Source organism: Anastrepha obliqua, chromosome 6 (assembly GCF_027943255.1).
Source record: "Anastrepha obliqua isolate idAnaObli1 chromosome 6, idAnaObli1_1.0, whole genome shotgun sequence".
Classification (NCBI taxonomy): domain Eukaryota; kingdom Metazoa; phylum Arthropoda; class Insecta; order Diptera; family Tephritidae; genus Anastrepha; species Anastrepha obliqua.
Window position 1 is genome coordinate 1,359,530 of NC_072897.1, and position 24,706 is coordinate 1,384,235.

At 40.8% G+C, this 24,706-nt stretch overlaps 1 protein-coding gene across 3 annotated transcripts in view; it reads right to left on the reverse strand.

Annotated features, from left to right (window-relative positions):
• Positions 1–247: 247 nt before the first annotated feature.
• LOC129249766 (protein BCL9 homolog) overlaps positions 248–24,706 on the reverse strand; it is a 74,675-nt gene continuing 50,216 nt past the window's right edge. For 2 of the 3 annotated variants that reach the window (XM_054889391.1, XM_054889392.1), the window contains exons 3-7: positions 6,223–6,564; positions 5,932–6,144; positions 3,708–5,876; positions 3,451–3,647; positions 248–1,947 (exon numbers count right to left, since the gene is read on the reverse strand). In XM_054889391.1, the coding sequence (XP_054745366.1) occupies positions 340–1,947; positions 3,451–3,647; positions 3,708–5,876; positions 5,932–6,144; positions 6,223–6,564 (4,529 nt within the window). In that variant the 3' untranslated portion in view covers positions 248–339. The remainder of the gene's footprint in view (positions 1,948–3,450; positions 3,648–3,707; positions 5,877–5,931; positions 6,145–6,222; positions 6,565–24,706) is intronic. The other variant, XM_054889393.1, reaches the window with a different exon arrangement.

Sequence of the window (24,706 nt, forward strand, 5' to 3'; positions counted from 1 at the left end):
ATTATGCTTGGCTTTCACCTAGGAGCTTTTTAATTTGATTTCATAAATGTGATATTTCTTTTCCTTTCTTGTTCAAATGTGTTTATCCATTTTGTGATCAAGGTCGGTTTAACTTCAGTAGCTGGACGTTTGAACGTTTAAGATTACAAAAATCTGGAATTAATGATTAAAACTAAACTAAAAATACTCACCCTTTTATACTCTCAGCTGACTTTTACAAAGCAGTCATTGCGAGAAAATTCACACATTAACAGATAAGAATATGAGCGTTGTATTTTGTGAGCCAAAACGTGAAAATATATAGAAACGGGCACCTTGACTACAATATTACTCTAAGTTCTACTTATTTACAAAAAACGTTGGGTTTGTTGAAACACTGCTTCCAATATTAGAACTTCCAGTATTTTGCTGGCTTCTTGTCGAAGTCGCGTACAATTGTTGTTGAAAGCTGTGATACTGCTGTGCGTATTTAAGATCATTCGAGGCGGGGCCAACGAATGGTTTGTATCCTACATTGCCTACATCACCGGAACCATTTCCACCGTTGCCACCACATCCAACAGGTGACGAGCTAGTACATACTTGCATCGCATTTGAGAGCATAGTGCTGTTGTTACCCATCATTATAGGTCCATTTACTGCAGATTGGATTGATAAACTGTGATCGTTTGGAAGCAAACTAGCGTTGGCAGATATTTGTCCACTGTTGCCCACATTTGCTGTGTTCATATTTTGACAAATGCTGCTGGTTCCTATTGATTTAACAGACTTTTGCTGACTACTACCAACAGTAAACATTTGACCTTGCCCTGGTACCCCTGTGACGCCCTGCGTAAGACCGTGCACCGGTCCATTGCCACTTGGGTTATTTGCCATGAACACAGAGCTTTCTCTGCACTCCATTGGATCCTGTGTCCCATTTGCAAAATGTCCAGGCATCACTGTGACACCAGGAGCTTGCAGACGTGGCCCAGGAAGCATTTGATTTCCTGAATGACCTGAATGAATATGCTGCTGTCTTATCGGCCGTATGCCACGTATCATTGTTGAATGAGGTACCATATTCATTTCGTGACCAGTCATAAGATTGCCCCCTGCCATATCTTCCTGCTCACTTACCATTGAACTCATCTGATTGCAATTTCCGAAAAAGTGGGCAGCAGTGGTACCTGCTCCTCCAGAGCCATTATTGCAGTTACTTATTTTGATCGGATCCGTTGCAGCACCTGAATTTCCTTGTCCTAAATGACTATTGTCTATAATATTGCCCGTTCCACCAACTTGTGGATTCGTGTAACGTAAAAACTCCAGACTCGGAGGCACACGCATATTGCTACTATTATTGTTCTGAGTACGAACTGGCATATACTGTATCGTATTTGGCGTGCTGGCTTTCACTTGTATGTTAGGCGAAACATTAAAGCTACCAAAGTTCATAGCCATACGACCCATCATACGGTGAGGTGGCATTACACCATGCAATCCACTTTGTCCTTCACGTCCAATACCACCATTGGCGGGATTAAATCCACACATTTTCGGATTAAGCAAACGTTGCCCCATAGATCCAAGCATGGAATTTATATGGCAGTTGCTAGACAAAAATGACCCGGAACCATTAATATGCGGCGGCATGGCCATATTACCAGATGAACCAGCATTGCAGTTATCTAATCCTGAATCCATGGATCCCATTATAGCATCCATATTCGGATTTAAATTATTCGGAAGGTTTACATCATTTACTCCAATGAGACTCATGCTTCCGGCACCACCTGTATTAATAGACACACAGCTTGTAAGCTGTTGAGACATTTGAGCTAATGACGATATTGGGTCAAATGAGTGGCCTAATTTATTTTGAGCCGAGCGGTTACTATTCGGATTCAGTGGGAGGCTATCAGTCCGACGACAGAATTGTGAGGGTAAAGGGGCTGAATTTTGGCGCTAGAAATAAAACAAAACCATTTATAAGAAATTTATTTATGACATATTAGGTGAAGTAAAAAGTTCTGAAAGATTTCTTAATAAAAGCAATTTAAAGTAAAATGATATTTATCCAAAGGAACATGCATAAGGGGCAGAAAGGTCTACGGACATTATGCCGTATAAAATGTCTACGGAGATCTAGCGTGCTTTTGAATGTGAGTACTCTGTTGCTTCTTTGACATCGAGGGAGCTTTCGACAACGCTTCTCACACGGGAGTATATCGCGCACTAGAGAAGACCAACGTGCAAAGACATTCTTTCAGATGGAAAAGGGCAAGTTCGAGAATACACTCTGCGACATACTGCAAAGTACTTTAAACCTGACAAAGGTTGGTGGCTTTAGACATAAACCCGTCCAAAACTGCCATCATTTTCTTAATCAGGAATAAGGGAAATCTATATGGACGGGGTTACTATAGTCGAAGTTAAGTACGTTGGCATTATCCTGGACACCAAGCTTAACTGAACAAAATTTGAGAAGAAATTTAGAATCGAAGTCACGATGAAGAAAGGTGGAATTCACTTGCTTTCGAAAGGAAAAGAGTCTACAACACCATTATTAATAGGATCCGAGCCCTTTCTTGCCATGAAACAACACGCCATCAAAGAGGATCTTAGAGGCGAAGAATTAAGGCTGCGGGATGTAAGTTGGCACCAAACTGTATAATATCCAATCAATATAAAGAGATTCAGGCCACTTATAACTCTCCCTAAGCACAAACTGAGAATGTTCACTGGCATTCTTGCAGGTCACTGCAGACTACGAAGTCATCTCACAAGCTGGGATATGGTCCACTGAGTCTCGTCGTTTCTATGAAGAATCCTCGGAAACTCCAACACTCCTTCTTCTCGAGTGTGACGCTACAGCGCGAAGGATTAGATATCTCGACCAGATGCGGCCAGAAGAAAGGTATATACCCTCCAGCCCAACCCAACTCTATCTTAAATTTATTGATGGTGCTGGGTTTGGAAGAGATACTGTGACGAGTAGAGCACGCAAAAGACCATGAGGTCGAAGTACGTACCCCATTTTCATTCGAAAAGAAAATTCGATATAATCCCCAATACCACTTCGACCAAATTTAAAAACCGGAGCATGCAGCCAAAATAAGTTGTGTTGTTTGGCCACAGTACAGTATCGGACTGAACGCAGCATCGACGGTTCCAAGGATTCTATTCTGGTAATATGAACATCAAAGAAGACGTATCGTCGAAAATGTCGATAAACTCATAAAAGCCAGAAGCCCCGAGAGTTTTGATGGGGTATTCTATCCCATTTTCCGCTTGTTCCAGGCCTGGTGCTAGGCAATTGTTACCTTTTCAAGCATTTGAAAAGTTACCATGATGGTGCAATACTGGCTTCATGAAAGCCGAACAATGATAATTAAGTTAATTTTTTTGTCGAAATACTAAATATTCAGAACTTTTTACTTGACCATAAGCCGTGTACGGTTACTCCACCTCGATGGGACCTGGCGCTTTGTAATTGTTGACACCACTACTATTTGTATTTGGAATATGTTGCGAAAAATTCAAGCCAGGACTAGCTGAAGGATAACGGCCTTCCAAATTTCCAGAGTCTGTAATATTTGCACTGTTCGGTCCCATCAATGGAGTTCGGGATCTTTGTGGACTGGGGCGAGCATTCTTTAAATCTGCTAAATGTAAAAATATAATGTTAAATTTTCCAAATTTAAAGGATATATGTATATATATACCTGTTGGTAAGTTTGTGTGAAACGATTCCAGATCTTTAGGTGACAAGTGTGATAAAGGAGTGCTTGGATTACTATTGAATTGGTTTATTTGTATGCTTCGATTTCGACTCGTAACGTTAATATTAGTGCCGCTACTTGTCGGTGAATCATCCGATTGGAAATTGTTTTTACCTTGAGCATTTGTAGTGGAAATTGTTGTGCTAACTGTTGACGTTGCTGACGTTACAACCAGCGTCGTTGGTATAGTAGGCACATGCACATCCATATTTGGCGAGTTTGCTGGTATTCCTAATGCTCCTGATGTTCGAGGTGATGGTAAGGATAAGTTTGATGTCGGGTTGTTAGGGCTTGCTGGATTTGGAGACTGCGTTGCAATTGGAACAGACGCCGAACGTTGTGTGGGGTGATATGGTGGGGGTGGGCCCTGTGCTGATCGAATAGTTTGACTATTATTTGTCGTAGCTGTCGATACACACGTTCCTCCCATAAGAGGTCTTGTATTTACATTTCCTATGCTTGCAGAGTTCGAGCGGCAAAGTGTTGCTGCCATACAGCCGACGTCGTTTGGTGCTTGACACTTATTATTTTTAATACGTTCTTCGAAAAATTGGTGTTGCAACTTAGACCACTCTATCTGAGCCATTCCTACTTGACCGACTTCTAGAGGATGAACACCACCAGAACCCATCAACTTAACCGCATTACTATTTAAATTGCTATCTCCAATGAAATTGCTTATCATTTCAGGGGAGTTCGGCATGAGTCCACCGGGTGCATTGATGTTACTACTCCCTCCACCTCCACAATTATTGTTCCCTACGGTATGGCATGGTAACGCGTTACTAGACATATTTCCAACACTAACGTTCGGAGCAACTGCACTAATAACACCATTGGGACCACATGACATATTCAACTGATTATTTATTTTCATTGATTTATTTGAGTTACACGTTACATTGTCCTGAGTATTCGGGATATTTCCATCGTCTAATGCTGTGGCCATATTTTCTGCGTTGCATAAATTTTGATTGGTAGAATTCATTACACTTTGTGATATACTATGCATATTGTTACTCAAGGGGTTACTCATCTGCGATCCGATGCCCGTTGAACCAGAATTAGGCAAATTTAACATTAGACCAGAAAGATTTCCCGATACATCTGTGCCCAATTTACCCAACGGATTTGCACTTTGTAACGGGTTAGACAGAAATTGGTCTATTTGTTTTAATTTTGCCAATTGCTCTTCCCGATGTTGTCGTTGCTGTGGTGTTAAATTTTCATCTGGCACCTTAATACCTTGCAATGAAGGAGTCCCACTCTCACTCCCTGCACTGGGATCGGATGCGCTAAGCGGCTTACTTGCAACGTGGGGAACCCCAATAGAATGAGGTCCTCCTACGACTCCATCAACTCCATTGGGCATTTTCATAGCAGTGTGAACTTCGTTAGACGCTCCTTCCACATTATTTCGACTCTCCTCCCAGCACATTAAGCCGTTTTCATTACCACCTAACGTTTCCGTTACTTCGGGAAAACTAGGATTATTGGACTGACGTAAAGGTGCTTTATTTTCTAAATTTCCACTCAGACTCATAAAATTAATTTTGTTTCCATTTGGCTTTTGTGACATTTTAGGCCCTGAGTTGCTGCCCCCAATCCATTGCTGACTCCCTGCATTTACCGATATATTACTTAAACTAAGAGTATTTTGGCGTTGTAGTTTAGATATTTTCATTGGGCTTTTCGAAAAAAAATCTTCAAGAAAGTTTTTCGTTGCCGGCTGTGTGCAGTGGTATGCTATTATTGTTGGAAACTGACCACTTAAAACTGATTCAGCACCCTTATTGGCTAGTTGGGTGGAGAATACAAAAATATGGTTTTGCTGCTGCATAAAATCCATGCAGTTTGTAATTGAGCCTCCAGAATTATTAGTATTATTAATAATATTTACTGCTGTGTGATATGTGCCACCAATACAAGAATCACTAGATGTGTTAGCCAGGGAAGCAGAAGGTGTAGAATTAAAGTCTTCTATGCAACTACTGGGACCATTGTTACTAATAGAACACAATACAGATGACAATTTATCATTATTACTCGAATTCGTGCTGCTGTTATTACAACTATTACTGGCCTTCGTAGTCGATACCTCGTCAAGTTTAACTGCGAGTTTTATTAACCTTGTATATAAATTGCATTCATAAAAGACATTGCTTACCTGGTGTGCATGAGCGAACGTCTGTCGAGATACTGCCTGATAAGTTGACAATGGATCCAAACCCAGCCGGCGACATTTCAGGTGAAACGTTAACGTCTTCTTTCTTAACGTTAATTAAATTATTCATAACATCAGTTTCTTCTGCGCACAGAAAATTCTTAGTAGAAGTTCCTGTTAGAGGATTAGCACATTTGTCCAAAGATGACTGCACAACTATAGTATAAAAATAAATATAAATAGGGAAATGTAAATAAAATTGAAAACAGAGCTTATACAAAGAACAGTGTATACCATTTTCCTCTCCTTTTACAGTGCCTTGGTTTTTATTTACATTTTTAGCCGAATTGTTTAAATCCTGAAGGATATCTGTTGCACTGTTTTCTATCGGTTGTGATGAAATATTGCTGCAATTCGAATGATCACTACCATTATTGGGCGAGGCTGCATTGCCAGTATTAGGGCACGATTTAATGCTACTATTGGAATTTTGACGCATCACTGATGTAGACGCTGTTGTGGAGTTCGCGGGGCAATCGCGCTCGCGTTTGACAATGGCATCTATTACTACATTAGTAGAACCACTGTTGTTATTGTTGAGCGTTCCATCTAACGCACTATGGCTGTTTGCGCTGTCTACAATATGAATTGTGTTAACTCATAATATTACTAGTACATATAAATCTCAGTTTGTTTTAATGTTTTAAAAATTAAATAAAATACATAACATTGTCTATTAAATCCTGATATTCAGGGTTACTGAGAAAGTCATCCTACAATAGATATTTAAGAATATTATTATTTTAGTAGTTTCTGATTAGTTTGGATATCAAAATATTCGGTTTTAAAGATAATTAAAATAATTTTTTTTTTGTCTTCTACGTCCAATTTTATTTTTTTTTTTATGTTAGCGAAAAGGTCCGATTCTTTTTCTGTTATTAGTTAAATTAGATATAGTTCCGAGAAATGCGTACCATAATCAGTACGGTAAAGATTAACCCTCGAATTGCATCATTAAAAATTGTTGAAAACCTAAGCCAAACTTTTCAAAAATGAATTTGTGCGGAAAGTGCTAGAAAAGTTTTACATGAAGCTGAATGCCATGGCAGTGTCGCTCAAAAAAAGCCGTTTATTTCACTTATGAACAGACGAGAGCGTATTGAAATTGCTAATAATTATCTAATTATTCAGACGAAAGAAAATTTTGTATTTTGGGAGAAGATGTCATCAAATTCTTTGGCGCAAATCAGGAATTGCTCTTGAGAAACAAAAACTTGTTGGTATTGTTGTTCTTGTTGTATTAGCAGCTTACTAAACCCCGCATATGCAATGTAGTTACCGGTCGTTCTGGTCTAACTCATCTAACGGTAGACCCAGGAAGCGTGCTGTTTCAACAGGTTGGGTCCAGAGGGAGACGGGTGTTAGGTGAGTAGGTTTGATGAGGCATGTGAAAAGGTGGTGGGTATCGTGCGGTGTGCCTGCACATGCTGGACATATCTTGCGTATGTTTGGGTCGATTTTGGATAGGTAGGAATTTAGTCTGCTACAGTATCCAGAACGCAATTGAAACTCTTAATCTGCAAAATATGGTGGTTGGACTTGGGCGACCTACAGAAGTCAGGCAGCCGGTTCTACGTTACAAGAACAATTCCGGTTTTTCCCGACCAAAGGCTGTCGCCCCAGTAAACTAGCCGTCTAGTGCACCGTACCTTGTTGGTACAGTTAAAAATGGTGATGGTGGAGTTATGGAGTTGGATTGCATAGCGGAAATTGATATAGTTCATTCCAACCGACCGATGGACAAATAGGGGTATTTGAACATTTTGCAAAGAAAATTCAAACAGATTGTTGTTGTTGTTGTTGTAGCAGTATCTTCGCCCTGTCAGTGTAGTGTAATTACCGGTCGTCTTCGTCTAGCTCATCTAACGGTAGGCCGAGGAAACTGGCTGTTTCGACGGGTTGGGTCCAGAGGGAGAGGGGTGTTAGATGAGTGGGTTTGTTGGGGCATGTGAAAAGGTGGTTAGTGTCGTGCGGAGTGCATTCACATGCTGGACATATGTTTAGTATGTCGGGGTCGATTCTGGATAGGTAGGAGTTTAACCTGCTACAATATCCAGAACGTAATTGTTCCAAGATTACGCGGGACTCTCGGGGAAGCTGGAGCTCTTCACCTGTGATGGGTGGTGGTTGGACTCCGATAACGGCATTCGGGGGTCGGGAGCTTAGGAAGGTGGTAAGGGTCTCCCGATGGATGTCGTTAATGGTCTGTCTGTATACTGTCTGATCCTGGAGTGGTCTGTCTGTTTTGTCCAGGATCTCGTCCACGTAGTTGAGGAAGTGTCTCCTGATGTGCCTGGGAGGTGGCTCGGGCTCGAGCAGGTGTCTGCATGGGTGAGGCCTGCGGTGACACCCTAGCAGAAACTGCTTGCCGAGCATTTTGTTGTGCTCCTTAACAAGGAGCATGTTGGCCTCATCGTGTAGGTGTTGAATTGGGGACATCAGGAGACATCCTGTCGCGGTCCTAATGGCAGTATTCTGGCAGGTCTGTAGCTTCGTCCACTGCGTATCACTGGTTCCAGGCGACCAGACAGGCGCGGCATAGTTGAGAACCAGTCGGCCTATTGCTTTGAAAGTCGACAGCAACATTTCTTTGTCTTTGCCCCAAGTGCTGCCGGCGAGCGACTTGAGGACCTTGTTGCGATTCTGTACTCTCGTTGCAATAGCGGTTGTGTGCGCTGAGAAGGAGAGCAAGCTGTCAAAGGTGACTCCCAAAATTCTAGGGTTATTAATCGTCGGTATTGGGGTATCATCGACGTGCACCTGAAGTTGCAGCTTGACCTCCTTTGTCCAGGTTATAAAAAGGGTCGCCGTGGATTTAGTGGGAGAAAGTTTTAAGTTTCTCGCAGTGAAGAAACGAGAAAGGCGGGCGAGGTAGTCGTTTATCTTAGAGCATAGGCCATCAATGTCATTGCCCGACGCCATTATCGTGCAGTCGTCGGCGTATGAGACCAGTGAGAATCCCTCTGGTGGCTGGGGGAGTTTCGAAATATTGAAATTAAAAAGCAAGGGTGAAAGGACACCACCTTGCGGTACTCCTTGCTTTATTTTTCTCTGTTTGGAGGATTGGTCTCGAAATATCACCGACGAGTGACGACCACTCAGGTAGTTCGCGGTCCACCTCTTCAGCCCTGGCGGGAGTGTCGACTGTATTTTTTTTTTTTTCAAACAGATTGTCGAAGATCTTAGCTTATCAAGAACGTTTTGATTTCAATAAGCTAAGGACCCAAAACACACAGCCGTGGTCGTAAGGCTTTGGCTCCAGTACAACGCTTTTAAACAGCTCAAAACTTCCCCCAATTGAGCGTTTATTCAACAACATGTAATAACAAATAAGGTGGCTTTCAGAAGTGTTATGCGGTCAGAAAGGACAAATATTACAACCGAGGAAGCAGAGAAATTAGTAAACTCAATCTTACCGTCATGTAAATAATGTGGTGAATAACTTTGTTTTTTTTTGTCACATTTTACCCGTTACACAAATGGTAAAGGATTTTCGGTTCATTCTAAAGATTTGCCTAAAATATAGATGAAAATATGAAAAGCTTCTATAACTTAGGAAGGAAGCAACAACGTAAACAAATGTTTACCCAGCAATCCATAGATGAAAATATGAAAAGCTTCTATAACTTAGGAAGGAAGCAACAACGTAAACAAATGTTTACCCAGCAATCCATAAGGTTGGGATGAAGCGGGACAGTTTCGCGCTGGCATTCATACCAACAGTGTGGAAAAAAGCACAAGTGGTTTTCATAACAAAAGTAGGAAAAACGGACTAATCACTGGCTAAATCTTTCAGGCAAATTACTTTCACCTATTTTGTATTAAAAGCAATGGAGAAGATTATTGAGAATGAAATCAGATCACAAACTCTGCGTATAACACCTCTCCATCAAAATCAGCATGCGTACAGGGCAGGAAGATATACGGACACTGCGCTGTATCAGCTATTTACGGAGATCCAGAGAGCATTTGACTGTGAGGAAGCAGATCCCGATGTTTTCCTGGATATCGAGGGAGTTTCGACCACGCCTCTCACTCGTGGATATGTCGCGCAATAGAGAACAGAGACGTGCAGAAACCCACTTGCAGATGGATAGTCCCTGCTAAGACCAGGACAGCTGAAACCGCAACAGCGCTTTAAACGTGACAAAAATATGATGTGCGGGGGTGCGTCTGGATTTAAACACGTCCAAAACAGCCATCATTCCTTTCACCAGGAAAAGGGTTTTATCAGAAATGAGGGAAATCCGCATGGACAGGGTGCTATTCGTTTCGACAGCGAAGTTGAGTATTTTGGCCTTATCCTAGATACCAAGCCTAATTGAAAGAGGCACGCTGACGCAATCGTGTCCAAAGCAACAAAGGCTCTCATGATCTGCCAAGCATATCCTGCTGAGTATTACCCTGGAACGCCTCGGGAAATGAAAGGTATTGCCATCTAAAAACATGTAATTGGTGAGAATGCAGCTACCCAGAGATGATATCACTGAAGTCATCAAATTCGAAAAGAAGTTCAGAATGGAACTGGACGATTAGTTAAACTGGAATAGACCTGTATTGAAAGGAAACTTCAGGAATGTACCCTACACTGGTACACAGATGGCTCGAAGAACCCAGAAGGCATAGGCACTGGAATCTACGGCCCCAGAACCAAGCTTTCAGTGCCGATGAGTAGTTCTCCAAGCACTTTTCAAGCGGAGATGTATACCATTTGTCTATGTGCAGATAAACTTGGACAGAAATTCCCGGAATGAGCCATTCTAAGCGACAGTCAGGCTCCACTCAAGGCCCTATCGTCCTGCAAAACCAAGTCCTCGCTGATGCTTGTATCGAAAAACTCAATCTACTAAGAACACACAAACGCATCCGGCTGATTTGGGGCCCAGGTTACGCCAGGCGAAATCCTTACTGGGATGCTACAACCAAAACAGGTCTAAAAAACTCAAAACCCTCCCCAAGGACAAACTGAAAATGCGTACGGACATTCTCACAGGCCACTGCAGACTGCGCATGACCGGGATTTGGTCTACTGACTCTTGTCGTTTCTGCAACAAATCCCAGGAAACTCCAATGCAACTACTCCTGGAATGCAGTGCTATAGAGCGAAAAACGTTAAGAAATCTTGGCTAACTGCAGCCAGAAGAAAGACAGATACGATCAATCCCAACCAGCGCTATCCTGAGTTTAATAAGGAAACTGGGTCTGGATGAGGTACTATGACGAGTAGAGAGCGCAAAAGACCATGTGGTCGAAGTTCAAACTACATAAAATATCTATCTATCTAACATCTCAGTCCCTTAACATTGAATCTCCATCCCTATGTTTGGTTACCTTACCACAGTACGGTTTTGAGGACGTTTGGCTAGTAGTCATTGGACCTACCACAGTTTTTCATTTACTTACCGGCCAGTTCACAATCATTCTGGCTGGTTACGCTTACTTATAGTGTTTTTTTGTAAGTCGGTGCATGCAATTCTAGTTTATTCACAATCTAAAAGTCACATTTTTTAAACATAAAGATATATCCCTTTGGCTTTCAACACTTTTTCCCGATAAAACCGCGAGTCTTGACACAGTGCTGATTTAAATAAAATTACATAATTTTTACGACTTAAAAGTAGATTTTGAAGAAGATCAGATGGAATTAAATCTTTGGTATAAAATAATTTGCAATACGAGGTCCCAGGAAAGGCCAAAAATAGTTTTCAAAGCAGAAGATAGGCTAACTTTCTATACATCGCTTTGCTATTTAGCACTGCGATGTACTTTTTCAATACCACATCGATGTTTTCCATCATAAATTTCTGTGATGAGCAATTTTTGTTTGTGAGGCGTATCAATAACTTAATGCATTCATTTAGAAACTTCACACGACTACGCTTCATAGACCTTTTTGTTTAGGAACCTAACTTTGTACTTATTCAACGCAACGTTTAGGAAGTCAGCCATACGCTGCTGAATATACAATGTTGGACAAAGGCTTTTATATGCACCCTCTACTTTAAATCTATACAAATTTTATTATCCACTGAAAATCTTATTGATAAAGTTTTTATTGAATCTTTTTTTTCTAATCAAAACAAGCTAAAAAATTAATTTTTTAACACATAACAAAGTTATCAGGGAAAAACGCAAAATAAGTGGTGACAAGTCTACATATAGAATTAAGTTCCAAGATTGTTATAGCATATATGTATATTGATACAACGTAAGCACTTCACATACATGTACGGATAATGATACTGGAGAGACAGTCCTTGGCCGGTTATAAATCCGGGTCCTTCCGGTAACGTAAAACCGATTGAGGTGGGAATCATCCTTTTCTCCTTTTATAATATTTCTTGCTGTTCTAATATTGAATTCAGTAGTAATTTGGACACTTTAAAATTGAGTCGACAGTACAGTTCTTTGTAAAAACAACTTTAAAAACATTGGTTCCACAGAAAATAAGCCGCGTAGTGGCCCTCCGAGGAAACTGTTTCGTAGAGACATCAGTTTCATTCTCAAAGATGTGGACAAAAATCCAAAAGTTAGTGCTTCAAAATTAGACGAAAATGGTAGCGGGCACATTAGAAAAGCGTGTCCATCAAAGAGGAATTCGCAGAACTCTGAACAATAACGGTTTCCACAGTAGAATACCATGCAATTAGCCTTTAATTTCTGGAATACAACCGTAAATTTAGCTTGGAGTTCGCAAACAAGGGGATGGATTTTTGGCGAAAAGTTTTGTTTATAGATAAGTCAGAGTTTAAATACTGCACTTAATACGAAGAATTTAGTATCAACTGTCAAGCTTGGTGGCAGTTCCGTAAGAATTTGATGAGCTGTTGCGGTATCTGGAGTCGGAAAAACCATAAACTATTGTATAAATACAAATCTTTGCTGGAACATAATTTGAAACCTGCTGTGGATAATTTGGAGCTTGGTGCAGGTTGAAATTTACTATGCTGCTTTACTAGTTCATTTTTCAATTCTTAATCATTTTTGAAGAGCATTGCTTTTGCTTTTTATTGCCTTTCATGGGCACATGCATATGTAATTATGGCGCTAATTTTTTTACAAATAAAGTATTGTGAGGAAGTCTATAAATATTTACTTATGCTACTATATATATTAATATTGATGAGCGGATTTTATACAAAATCATTAATTTGTTATGTTCAGGAAATGAAATTTTAAACACATATAACAATTAGTCCTAATGAGAGAAACCGTTAATTTTCAAAAAAGAAAAAATCGGGAGTTCTCTGTTGCAAATGAAGCGAAATTACTCAAATTTAGTGCAAATCTTATTTTTTTCATTATTAGTATTTTTATTGCAACTAGTATAACATTACACGACATTTGCATTCTGGATGATACGAGTAATTCTGCGAATTTGTTCAGTTGTTGAGTGTTGTGCGCGGAATTCTGTGATTCTATGATATTGTTCAGGCGCTTTATCAAAAAATTTTGCAAATTTTTGATAAAATGTGCAATATTAATATTGGTCGATATAATGCTGCATCGTTTGGAGGCTTTCCTGGTTTTAGAATCATGATAACATCAGCTATTTTCCAATAAATTGGAAAGTATTGCAGCTTAAAGCAAGCGTTTATTGCGTTTGTTAGTTTTGTAATCATGTTTTGAGGACTTCAAACCCTGTAGATTTCTTCGGATTTAACTTTTGTATCTCGTCGCACATCTCATCTTCAGTTGTGGGTACTACATCGCCATCATTATCGCTGGCTATGCCATCATTATTAGGTGTTGGTGATGAGTCGCTGTTGGATTTAAAGATTTTTGCTAGATATGTTTGCTTTTTCTAGGTTTGTTTTCGCCCACCCGTTATTATCTACTTTGATTGCTGGATTATGGCTAGCTGGCTGTTGCAGCTTTTTGGTGCATTTGCATAGTGAGTAATTTGTGTCTCTTTTATTATTTAATTGCTGTACGTAGCGATTGATTTTTGTATTCTTTAATTTAAGATTTGAGATTTTTTGCTGCTTTATCAACGGCTGATCTTGTTTGATGCCATCTACGCCGCATTTTTCGCTTATTTTATATATTTTGTGCATTTGTGTCAAGAGGGAATTTTAATTAAAGAAGGTGTGTTCGACCAGGCAGAGTATTGTATTTCTCTTGTCAATTTTAAAACTTTGTTATCTACCTTTGTTGTTGAGTCTATTGGTAACGTATTGTCTTCAGATACTTCTAAAATTTTGCTGAAATAATCACAGTCGGGGAATGGACTAGTTAGTTTGAGAACTGAATCTCTTAACATTACTGTTTCGCTGCGAGTTAGATAGATTGGCGAGTGATCTGAATTCATGTCTAGCCCGTTTTCAGTATTAAAATATGCAGTGGAGACTTCTGATGATGAAAAAATCGATAAGGTCCGGGGTTTTTTGTGGATCAGATGGCCAATACGTTGGCATCCATGAAGATGCAGTGCTACAGTTTGTTTGTTGAAGCACCTTGAAGAGCTCCCTTCCTTTAGTGGCTGTTAGCTTAGATCTCCAATGTATATGTTTAGCATTAAAATCGCCGTAAAAACCATAATGGATTTTTTTTTTTCGACGCTCAATAAGATGGACATAATGATCGCATTTGATTTGGAGTCTTGGAGGGCTGTAAACAGCAGTCAATGTTAGATCACCTCTAGCATTAATTGAGATGGTGATGGCTTGGAATTCATTGATACTGACTTTTTCTTGCTGTTGTTGTTGCTGTTGTAGCAGCATAAACAATCCACATACTGGGAATGCAGCTGAAGTGACAGTCCTTGACCGGGTATAAATCCTGGTCGTTCCGGTTACGTAGAACCGACTTTTTCTTGCTCGTAGTGTTTGATATTACTTCTAATAATTACAACACTTCCACCTCGTGCACTGCTGCTTGGGTGAATAGCGTGGTAGGTTTTAAAGTTTTTGACTTTGAAACAAGTTTGATTAGTGAAATGCGTCTCAGTAATTAAACAAATCTCGATTTTTTCTGAATTGAGAATCATTTCCAATTCTTCCTGGTGCTTTGGGAGACCGTTCGGCATGTGTAATTGACTTTAAAAATTAAATTTTAAATTTAAGATTTTGCAACCTATGCTCAAGTAATTTGTTAAATTCTTGTTATTCTGATAATTTTTGCAATATTTTTGAAAGCATATTTTGTTCATGTGTAGTGACATTTTCGTTAATTTTAGCCACCTGTGAGTAGGTTTGTAGGTTGCTTGGTGCTGTAATTTGTCTTGCTTTATGCGATATTGTTTTTGTACTAGCTTCTTTTTTATTTTTTTCTATTCCTCTGGTTTCGCTCTCAGCGTCAGTGTTATTTTTCCACTGTCCGGTTTTCTTATCTCGATTTTTTTGTAATTCTTTGGGTACTATGCAACCTCTGTAGCTAGCAGGGTGTGCTTCTCCACAGTTGCAGCATTTTGGCAGTTGCTCCTTGATTTTGTGCAGTCGATTGTTTTGTGCTTCTGTGCACACTTGACGCAGCGTGGCTGCTTGCCGCAATAGTTTTGAGTGTGTCCGTAGGACTGACATGATTTGCATTGAGGTATTGTTTGTTTAACCTTAACCGCTTCAATTTTGACAATCGCATATAACATTGTTTTTATTTCAAATTTTTTTTAATATCTTCAGTTGATTCGAATATGTATGAGTAGAAACATATCTAATGCCTCCTTCGTTTTCCTATTTAGTTTTTTCACTGCATTAATGATTTTTGAGCCTTGTTTTTTAAGATGTAGTATGATTTCAGTAGGATCGCATGAATGATGAAGATTTTTTGCTAAAACTTTTATTGGCCTTCTTTGCTTGGTTTCATAAGTGTACCAAGAAATGTTTTGTGTTGATAGCGAATTTGTAGTCTTTCTATAATAAACTGGATGAAATGTATTTATTTTATAAATCTTATTGTTTAGAAGTTTAATAGAGAACGCATTGCTAGACCCATTTTTTACTCGGTTGAACAGTTTTTCGTACTCACATTCTGCTGTTATCATAATTGGTGCGAACCTGGGGCTGTTTTATCATCTTTTTGTGTTTTATTGTTAGCTATTGCTGTACTCAAATTTTTTTAGATGGACGCTTTTTTAAAATCCAGTCCGTCTCTCGATATAGTTCTTCTTCATCGGTTTCACCGAGGTCAAGTTTTATTTTGTTGGTTTTACTAGTGAATACAGTTCATGCTTTTAGTTTAGCGTTTTCTATTTTCAGGTGTTGTAGCTCATTATTGAATTCAACACAAATTTTCTGGTTTTTTTAATGGAGTTCCACCTCTAAGTCTTCATCATCAACATTGTTGGCTGGACAACCCTGCTGTAGCATATGCCTCCAATTGTCTCTTGCTTCGTGCCAGTGTCCTCCAGTGTCAGAGTTCGAGTGCTCTTAAATGACCACCAATTGTTGTAACATAACAACAAATTAGGCAACAAAGGTGAGCAAACAAAACAAAAAAGGTGATATGTACACGAGAAGTCCATCAACAAGTGCTGTGCCAGTTTAACGACCTATAGGCTAGATTTACTGCGTCGTCGTTTTGGTGAGCAAGTCTCTCGTTTCGGACCAGTGGATTGAAACTTTGATTGCGGCATTGGAGGCCAACGTTACTAAAGTTATTCACGATATACCGACCAAAGTCAGCCAGCCAGTCATTCTAAATTGGTGTTTACGGATGACCGAATCACGGCGCACTTGCAGCCAACATTTAAAAGAAATTACTTTTAAAAAATAAATGTCATGAATGATTCCACACAAAATTAATAAAGATTACCCAATAATTTTGAGTTTTCGTTGTTTTATTTCAATTTAAAATCCGATACATCTAAATTAATGTAATGTAATGATCTCCGACGGCCGCCGTAGCCGAGTACGTTGGCGCGTGGCTACCCCTCGGAATTCAGAAAGAACGTAGGTTCGAATCTCGGTGGAACACCAAAATTAAGAAAACGGTTTTTTTCTCATACCGGTCGCCCCTCGACAGTCAATGGCAAACCTCCGAATGTATTTTTGCTATGAAAAAGATCCTCCCAAAATAAAACTATCTGCTGTTCGGAGTCGGCTTGAAACTGTAGGCCCCTCCATTTGTGGAACAGTATCAAGACGCACACCGCAAATAAGAGGAGGAGCTCAGCCAAACACCCAAAAACGGTGTACGCGCCAATTATTTATATATATAATGATCCCCGATCCCAAATCCTGGAAAAGACCCATGAAAAGTAAGTCGACACCCATCATCTCTTTGTCGACTATAAAGCTGCGTTCGATAGCCCGATAAGGGATTGCCTGTACGCCACCATGTCTGAGTTCGGTATACCAGCGAAGCTCATACGGCTTTGCAGAATGACGTTGAGCAACACAACCAGCTCTGTCAAGGTAGGAAATAACCTCTCCGAGCCATTCAGTACCGTTCAAGGTTTCAGACAAGGCGATCCAATGTCATGGAAGGGGTGCTCCGAAAAGCGGTCGTGTATCGTAATGGCACTATTTTCTACAAATGTGTCCAGCTCCTTGCGTACGCCGATGACATTGACATTATCGGCCGCTGTAAACGAGATGTCACCGCTGCGTTTTCTGCTATCGAGAAGGAATCATCACGAGTGGGTCTGGCGGTGATCGAGGGTAAAACGAAGTATGTGCTGTCTACAACGCGGAACACACAAGAACGCACGTCATTGCGGACAACTATACTTTCAAAGTTGTGCCAGAATTTATTTATCTTGGCACCGCCGTTAACAGCAACAACGATATCAGCCTGGAGATCAAACGGAGAATCACTCTTACTAATAGGTGTTACTATGGGCTAAGTAAGCAATTGAGTAGTCGAGCCCTCTCTCGCATGACCAAACTGACACTTTACAAGACGCTCATCATACCCGTGTTGCTTTATGGCGCAGAGGCATGGGTAGTGTCACAAAGCGATGCAGCCGCTCTTGGGGTGTTCGAGAGAAAAGTGCTTCGTAAGATCTTCGGTCCTGTGCGCGTTGGCGAAGACTACCGTTCAAGAATGAACCACGAGCTGTATGAGCTCTACGCCGAAATTGACGTAGTTCAACGCATCGCCATCCAACGCCTGCGTTGGCTAGGGCAGGGCATGTCGTGCGTATGGATGAAGAAACTCCAGCAAAGAAGGTGTTCGAGGGCGAAGTCCAAGGGAGCCGACGCAGAGGAAGACCATTGCTCCGGTGGAAAGACCAGGTGGAGGAAACCCTATGCTCGCTTGGTGTACAGAATTGGAGAAGGCACGCGCGGAGCAGAGGCGCCTAGAGAGAGCTAGTGAGGTCGGCCGTAACTCGGTAACGGGTTGTTATGGCCACCTAAGTAAGTAAGTAATGATCCCCAACGTGAATTTTTAAGAACCTTATTTTCCTTTGGATATAATATATACTGAATATTGTTGGATGCTACCTCGGCTGCATTCTCAGGGCAGACGGCGAAGCAGATGGAGATTTCAACTACAGGCTAAACAAAGCAAAGGCAGCGGGCGAATGTATAGAGTATGGGCGAGTTCGCGAATCTCAAAGCGTACTAAACTGCGAATATTCAGCTCCTGCGTGAAGTCAGTATTGGCGAAACAAGGCTATGAGGAATGAGGCTTAAGTGGTGGTTTGACGCCCATATCATGGGGACCAATCCAACATGAACTAAGAGGGAATCTCCATATGGGGATTGGCTAGCCATCCATCCGCTTTACAGCGAAATTGGTGGCCCTCCAATCACCATGCGAAGATCACCGTACGGACGAAGATCCCTTGTTATTCCTAAGTCCCCGTCATCCCATTCTTTCCTCTTCTTGCCTCTAAAAACGGTATGCAACGCACGGGTGCTATAGTCCGCGAAGACTCGGGCCTGGAAAGTGTTGCAAGCGTAAATACTAATGAAGAAGAAGTTTTACTTCGCTCTCCGGCGAAGCTTGATGGTGCCAGTTCTGTGAGTAAGAAAGGGCCTAGAGCTGAGCCAACCAAGCAGGAAATGCAAGCGAAAGCTGGCCGCGGTCAAAATCAATGCATGACCAATTTGACGAAAGCTGAAGCGGAACGATTGGCATGGGCTAAAAAGGAAGTCGAAAGGGGCCTGCTCACTTTGCAAATCGCGCTGGGTGTGCTGCATCATACCCGGAGTTCGCCAATAAGTTTGAGGATAGACTGGCCGAAAAAAGGCAACGATCGACCGTAAGCAAATGTACGGGTTAAAGAAGCTGTGAAGAAGCTTCAAGGCCTATGGGAAGGTGCCGCTTTTGAAATAGTGAATAGCAGCTGTGTACCGTCGATACCATATGCAAAGGTGTTAATACCGCGCACGATAAGCCCGGAGCATGCTCTGCGTCTGCTACAAATGCAAACAAGAACAAAGCTGTACCTACCGACGACAGGAAGGTGTTGAAAGTGGCTAAATCAGCGAACGCCAGAACTACATCCTCCAGATAAATAAAACGGCGGAGGACATCTTGTACAAACGATTTGGGAAAACGGTGTGGGGCATTGGAAGCGTTTTCCTTTCGTCTCAAAATCGCAACCCAACGGATAAAAACGAAAACACGCTCAAAACTGGGGAGGTGGAGAAGGATATCGGCATTGAAGACATCCTCGAAACCTCTCTTAACATATTGGACGAGGAGGTGGGTGAGCTGGAGCAGGTATTCAACCCCGTGAATGAACCAACGCTGAAGGTCCTTCAAATTAACCTTCATAAAAGCAAGGTAGCCTCAGTTGAGCTCCTTCTAAATTGAGAGGGGATCAACTACGACGTGGCTTTAGTCCAGGAACAATGGATCAATTCGGCAAACTTGGTACCTGGACTGGACTCTCCAAATCATAACACATACTTCCCGAGCTTTACGAACAGGGTATTGATTAATGGTTAATGGTAGTAATTGTAGGGTTAAGGTATCCGCCTTTAGCGCTGCGACCATATTGATCTATTGTGCACCCTGTGCTGTCTATTGACTGTTAAGTATGCTTATGAATTGTACCAGCTCCTTCTGAGGGAGTGATTGAAGGTCTTCATCTATAAGCATGAACTTGTTTAAAAACTTTTTCCTTCTATGCGTCATTCCCGGACATTCGATGATGAGATGTTCTATAGACTCCTCATCTTCGCAGCAAAATCTGCAGATGCTGGTGTTAGTTATGCCTAATTTATGTATGTTGCAGGTGAAGTGACCCGTGAGGGCGCCTGTGAGAGTGCGAATGCTCTTTTTGTTTAACGTGAGGGCCATGTTAGCTCTTTTAGCGGTGAAACTTAAGAACTTTTTGGAGTGTCTAAGACACTCTACGTTGTTCCAATGCTGGTTTATTAGAGTTTTGGCCCAGTATTTTAGTTTTTGATTTAGGCTGTTTTTGTTAAATCCAAACATGGGACTAGGTCCGATATAATTTATATCTGCCCCTTTTTTTTGGCTTGAAAGTCTGCCTTTTCGTTGCCGTTAATGAGACATTGTTTTTGGATGACAGGTTATTGAGTGCCTTGTGGCATTCTAAGAGAGTTTTTGAGTTGTAGGTATAGCTATCTAAAGCTTTTAGAACTGATTGGCTGTCCGAGAGTATTCTAATCTTTACTCTCTCGTGGTTTCTACGTTGCATGATGTTTGCTGCTTCCATTATTGCGTATAATTCCGCTTGGAAGATGGTGGTGTCCCTGGTGAGAGTGAATGATTTGTGGGTTCTGGGTCCCACTACTCCTGCTCCTACACCATAAGGGGTTTTTGATCCATCAGTGTACCATTTTTGTGAATCATCATTCATCCATTTTGGGTTTGTTTTCCACTCGATCCTCTCAGGAAAGGTAACTGTGTATCCTTTTGTGAAACAGAGAGTTGGGTCAATGTGGTCTGAAACTTGAGCCTTGGTTATGGTGTTTTTGATTTTATTTAGGATACTTAGGTGACCGGTGAGGTTACCTAATTTGAAATTTTCTTTCATGTGTAGCATGAGTGCTTGCGTAGCTGCTTCCTCTTGGATTGCTATATGAAGTGGTGGGAGATTTAGTACTTCCATGCCAGCTGTTGGGGTAGATCTCATAGCCCCTGTGATGCATAGGCAAGCAAGCCTTTGTACTTTTCCCAGTTTGGTTATAGCTGTTTTTTGAATAGATTTGCTGCACCATACTAGTGCCCCATACAGTATGATTGGTCTAACCATTTGGGTGTATATCCAGAGGGCCATACTAGGGTTGAGGCCCCAGGATCTCGTGGCTTTTTTTGTTATATTATTTATATGTGATTCCCAAGTGAGCTTTTTATCTAAGGTTAAACCTAGATAATTGACCTCTTCCTTCAGTTCTATCACTGTTTTATTTATTTTCAATATAGGAAACTCCAACTTTCTTTTTCTTGTGAAGGGGATAATTGTGATTTTGTTAGGGTTGATCGGGGCTGTCCTTTTTACACCTTTCTCATGCTGTGTTCAAGGCATTTTGCATTAAGTCTGTTAGTGTCCTTTCATGATTGCCTTTTATTATAACAGATATGTCATCTGCATAACCAATGGTTATAAATCCCTTATTGTTTTGGTGCAGCACAAGTCATCAACTAGTAGGGAGCATAGCAGTGGAGAAAGAATTCTTCCTTGCGGACATCGTTTTACTGTTGTTACATTAAGTTCAGCTTGGCCTAACGAGGCTTTAATAATTCTCTGATTAAGCATTTGGCTTATCCAATGTGTTAGTATAGAGTTTGCACCTCTTTTCTCGAGTGCTGTTTCCATGGATTTGTAATTTGCATTGTCGAAGGCTCCCTCTATGTCCATAAAGGAACAGAGGGCTATTTCTTTTTGATTTAGAGCCTTTTCTATATTGACAACGAGTGTGTGCAGTGCTGTGACTGTGGATTTTCCTTTTTGGTAAGCAAATTGCAGCTTATGGAGGGGTTTTTTTAAGATTACTTCTTCTCTTAGATGGTATTCAAGTAGTTTTTCCATTGTCTTTAACATAAACGATGATAGACTGATTGGTGTGTAAGATTTTGGAGATTCAGGGGGGTTTGTTACCTCCCTTAGGAATAAATATTACCTTCACTTTCCTCCATATCTTTTGAATGTATTCCAATATTAGACTAGCTCTGAAGATTTTCACCATGACTCGGATCAGTTCCACAGTGTCTTTGGATAGAAGTGCTGGGAATATTCCATCAAGGCCTGGTGATTTAAAGGGTTTAAAGGAGTTAATTGCCCACTCTACCCTTTCAAAATTTATGATTTTGTTGACAAATGAGACCGTCGATCTCCGTTGATGGTGAGTTACCATGTCTACACTATTATCGATTGATAAGTCATGACGTTTACAATCTGGGAAGTGAGTCTTTAGAAGAAGCTCTAGTGTTTCTAAGAACGTGTTGGTAATAGTACCGTTTGGACCTTTTAGTATACCTATGGGACTTGAGTCACCTTTGGATAGTGATTTTTGAACAGGGTAAGAGCAGTAATACTTGCTAAGAAAAGTGTATGTTCCTACTTTAATACCAATCTCTCCGCAGATTACCTGACGGTGGTGACTATTCAGAGCTGCAGAAATAAAATATTACTTCGTGGGTCCCGCTATATATCACACGACAAGGAAGCACCGCCGTATGAGCTTCATAGGCTGGTTAAGGAAAGCGAGCGAAAGAAGCTAGCTCTAATTATAGGCTTCGATTCTAACTCTCATCACACTCTCTGGGAGAGCTCTGGCACAAACCATAGAGGTGAGTACCTACTTAACTTTATTTTACAAACTAGCTAAAGAGCAAAACCTTAAAAAATCCTAGAAATAAAAATTGGGACCTGTTTGGGAAAGTTCTATTGCAAAAACCATTGAGACGTTGCAGGTTCTATGCCACCTAATAAAATGGATTTAAGGCCAAAAAATCCAGTTGGTTAGTCAATGCATCACGAAGGAGCAAAGTGGACAATTCGTGATATATTTACCCCGAAGATGCGCCGCTATTAACCAATCCAAATGATCAACAATTACTCTGTTCACTATACAGGGCTAGTTTACTGACAGGACTGTTGCCACCTTCATAAGCTCCCGATCAGTGAATGTCGTAATCGGAGTCCAATCACCACCTATTGCAGATGAAGAGCTCCAGCTTCCCCGTGAGACCCACGTAACACTGGCACAATTACGTTCTGGATATTGTAGCAGGTTAAACTCCTACTTATCCAGAATTGACACCGACATACCTAACTTATGTTCGGCATAAGAAGGCACCCCGCACGACACTAACCACGACAGTCGGTTCTACGTTACCGGAACGACCCGGATTTATATCCGGCCAAGGACTGTCACTTCAGCAGCATGCCCCATATATGTATGGTGATGATTATGCAGCTACAACAACAACACTAACAACCTTTTCACATGCTCTTTGAAACCCACTCATCTAACACCCCTCTCCCTCTGGACCCAACCTGTCGAAACAGCATGATTTCAGGACCTACCTTTAGATGAACCTGACGAAGACGACCGATGATATACTCTACACTGACGGGGCGTCTCTTACTGCTACAACAACAACAACAACATCAACAATTCTTAGGCCGGTTCTACGTCACCGGAATGACTTGGGTTTTTCCCGACCAAGGGCTGCCGTCCCAGAAAACTAACCCTGTCTAGTGTACCATTTCTCACCCCTCTTCTACCGTCACAGGAGCAATCCTATGCATCAAGTTTCTTGCAAATACTTCCCTTTAGGGCTGGTACTGAATTCAATCCTGGACCAGAGGTATTCTATTCCTGTGTCTGCTAAAAACGGCTCTACCCGAGCTCCACCTCGGTTAGGTGTGACAAGTGCATAGGGTGAAGCCACCTTAAGACCTGTTCAGGTCCTAAGTAACACGGTTAGGTTAGGTTGGAACGGCTGCCCAAGGAATGAGCACACTTGGATGCAGATAAAGGGATTCGTCCTTTGGGATCCCATTATGAAGGAGGTGAGCTGAAAGAGAAAAACCAATGGTCTGCAAGGAGAAGGCGATGGTGGCATGGTTAGGAGGGTGGGTTGAGAGTGTGTGGATTACGAACGATGAAATTCATTGGAGTTTTAATGTCCACGCCAGCTATATCAACAGGGGTAGCAAAGAAGTAAGATCCAAGATTCCTGGATCTTAACCCTGCCAGAGCAGGGCAGCTAAGGAGAATGTGCTGAGATGATTTCACCTCATCCTCCAAACATCCAGAGCAAAAAGGACTCGAGGTAATTCCAAATCTCACAGCATGCATTCCTTTATTATTTCTTTATTAGTTATATATAACTTTTTACATTTATAATTCATTTTACATTATTATTTTACATGATATAAAATTCCAAATTCATTTAATTTATATTTAATTTTATAAAATCCACTACAAGTTTTCTAAAGTGAAGCAAATTATTTTCATTTTTTATTACATCAGGTAAAGTGTTGAATAATTTTAAGCCATTATACATTATTGAATTCTGAGTGCTTCTCTTATTAAATCTTCCTAATCCGAAGTCATTTGCTCTTCTCAAATTATAAGGTTGAATATCTCTGACATAGACGAGCCCATCTTGTAGGTACTCAGGAAACATACTGTGCTTTACATTGAACACAAAAACTAGGACTCTTAACGCCAAACGTTGCTTTACATTCAACCACATTAACATTTGTAACATAGAAGACGTTGATGTTTATATATTGCACTTGATTATTACACGCATTGCTTTATTTTGCAAAACTTGAAGTCTTTTTTAATATCATTATTGCACATATAAAGAATAGTTGCACAGTAATCAAAATATGGCA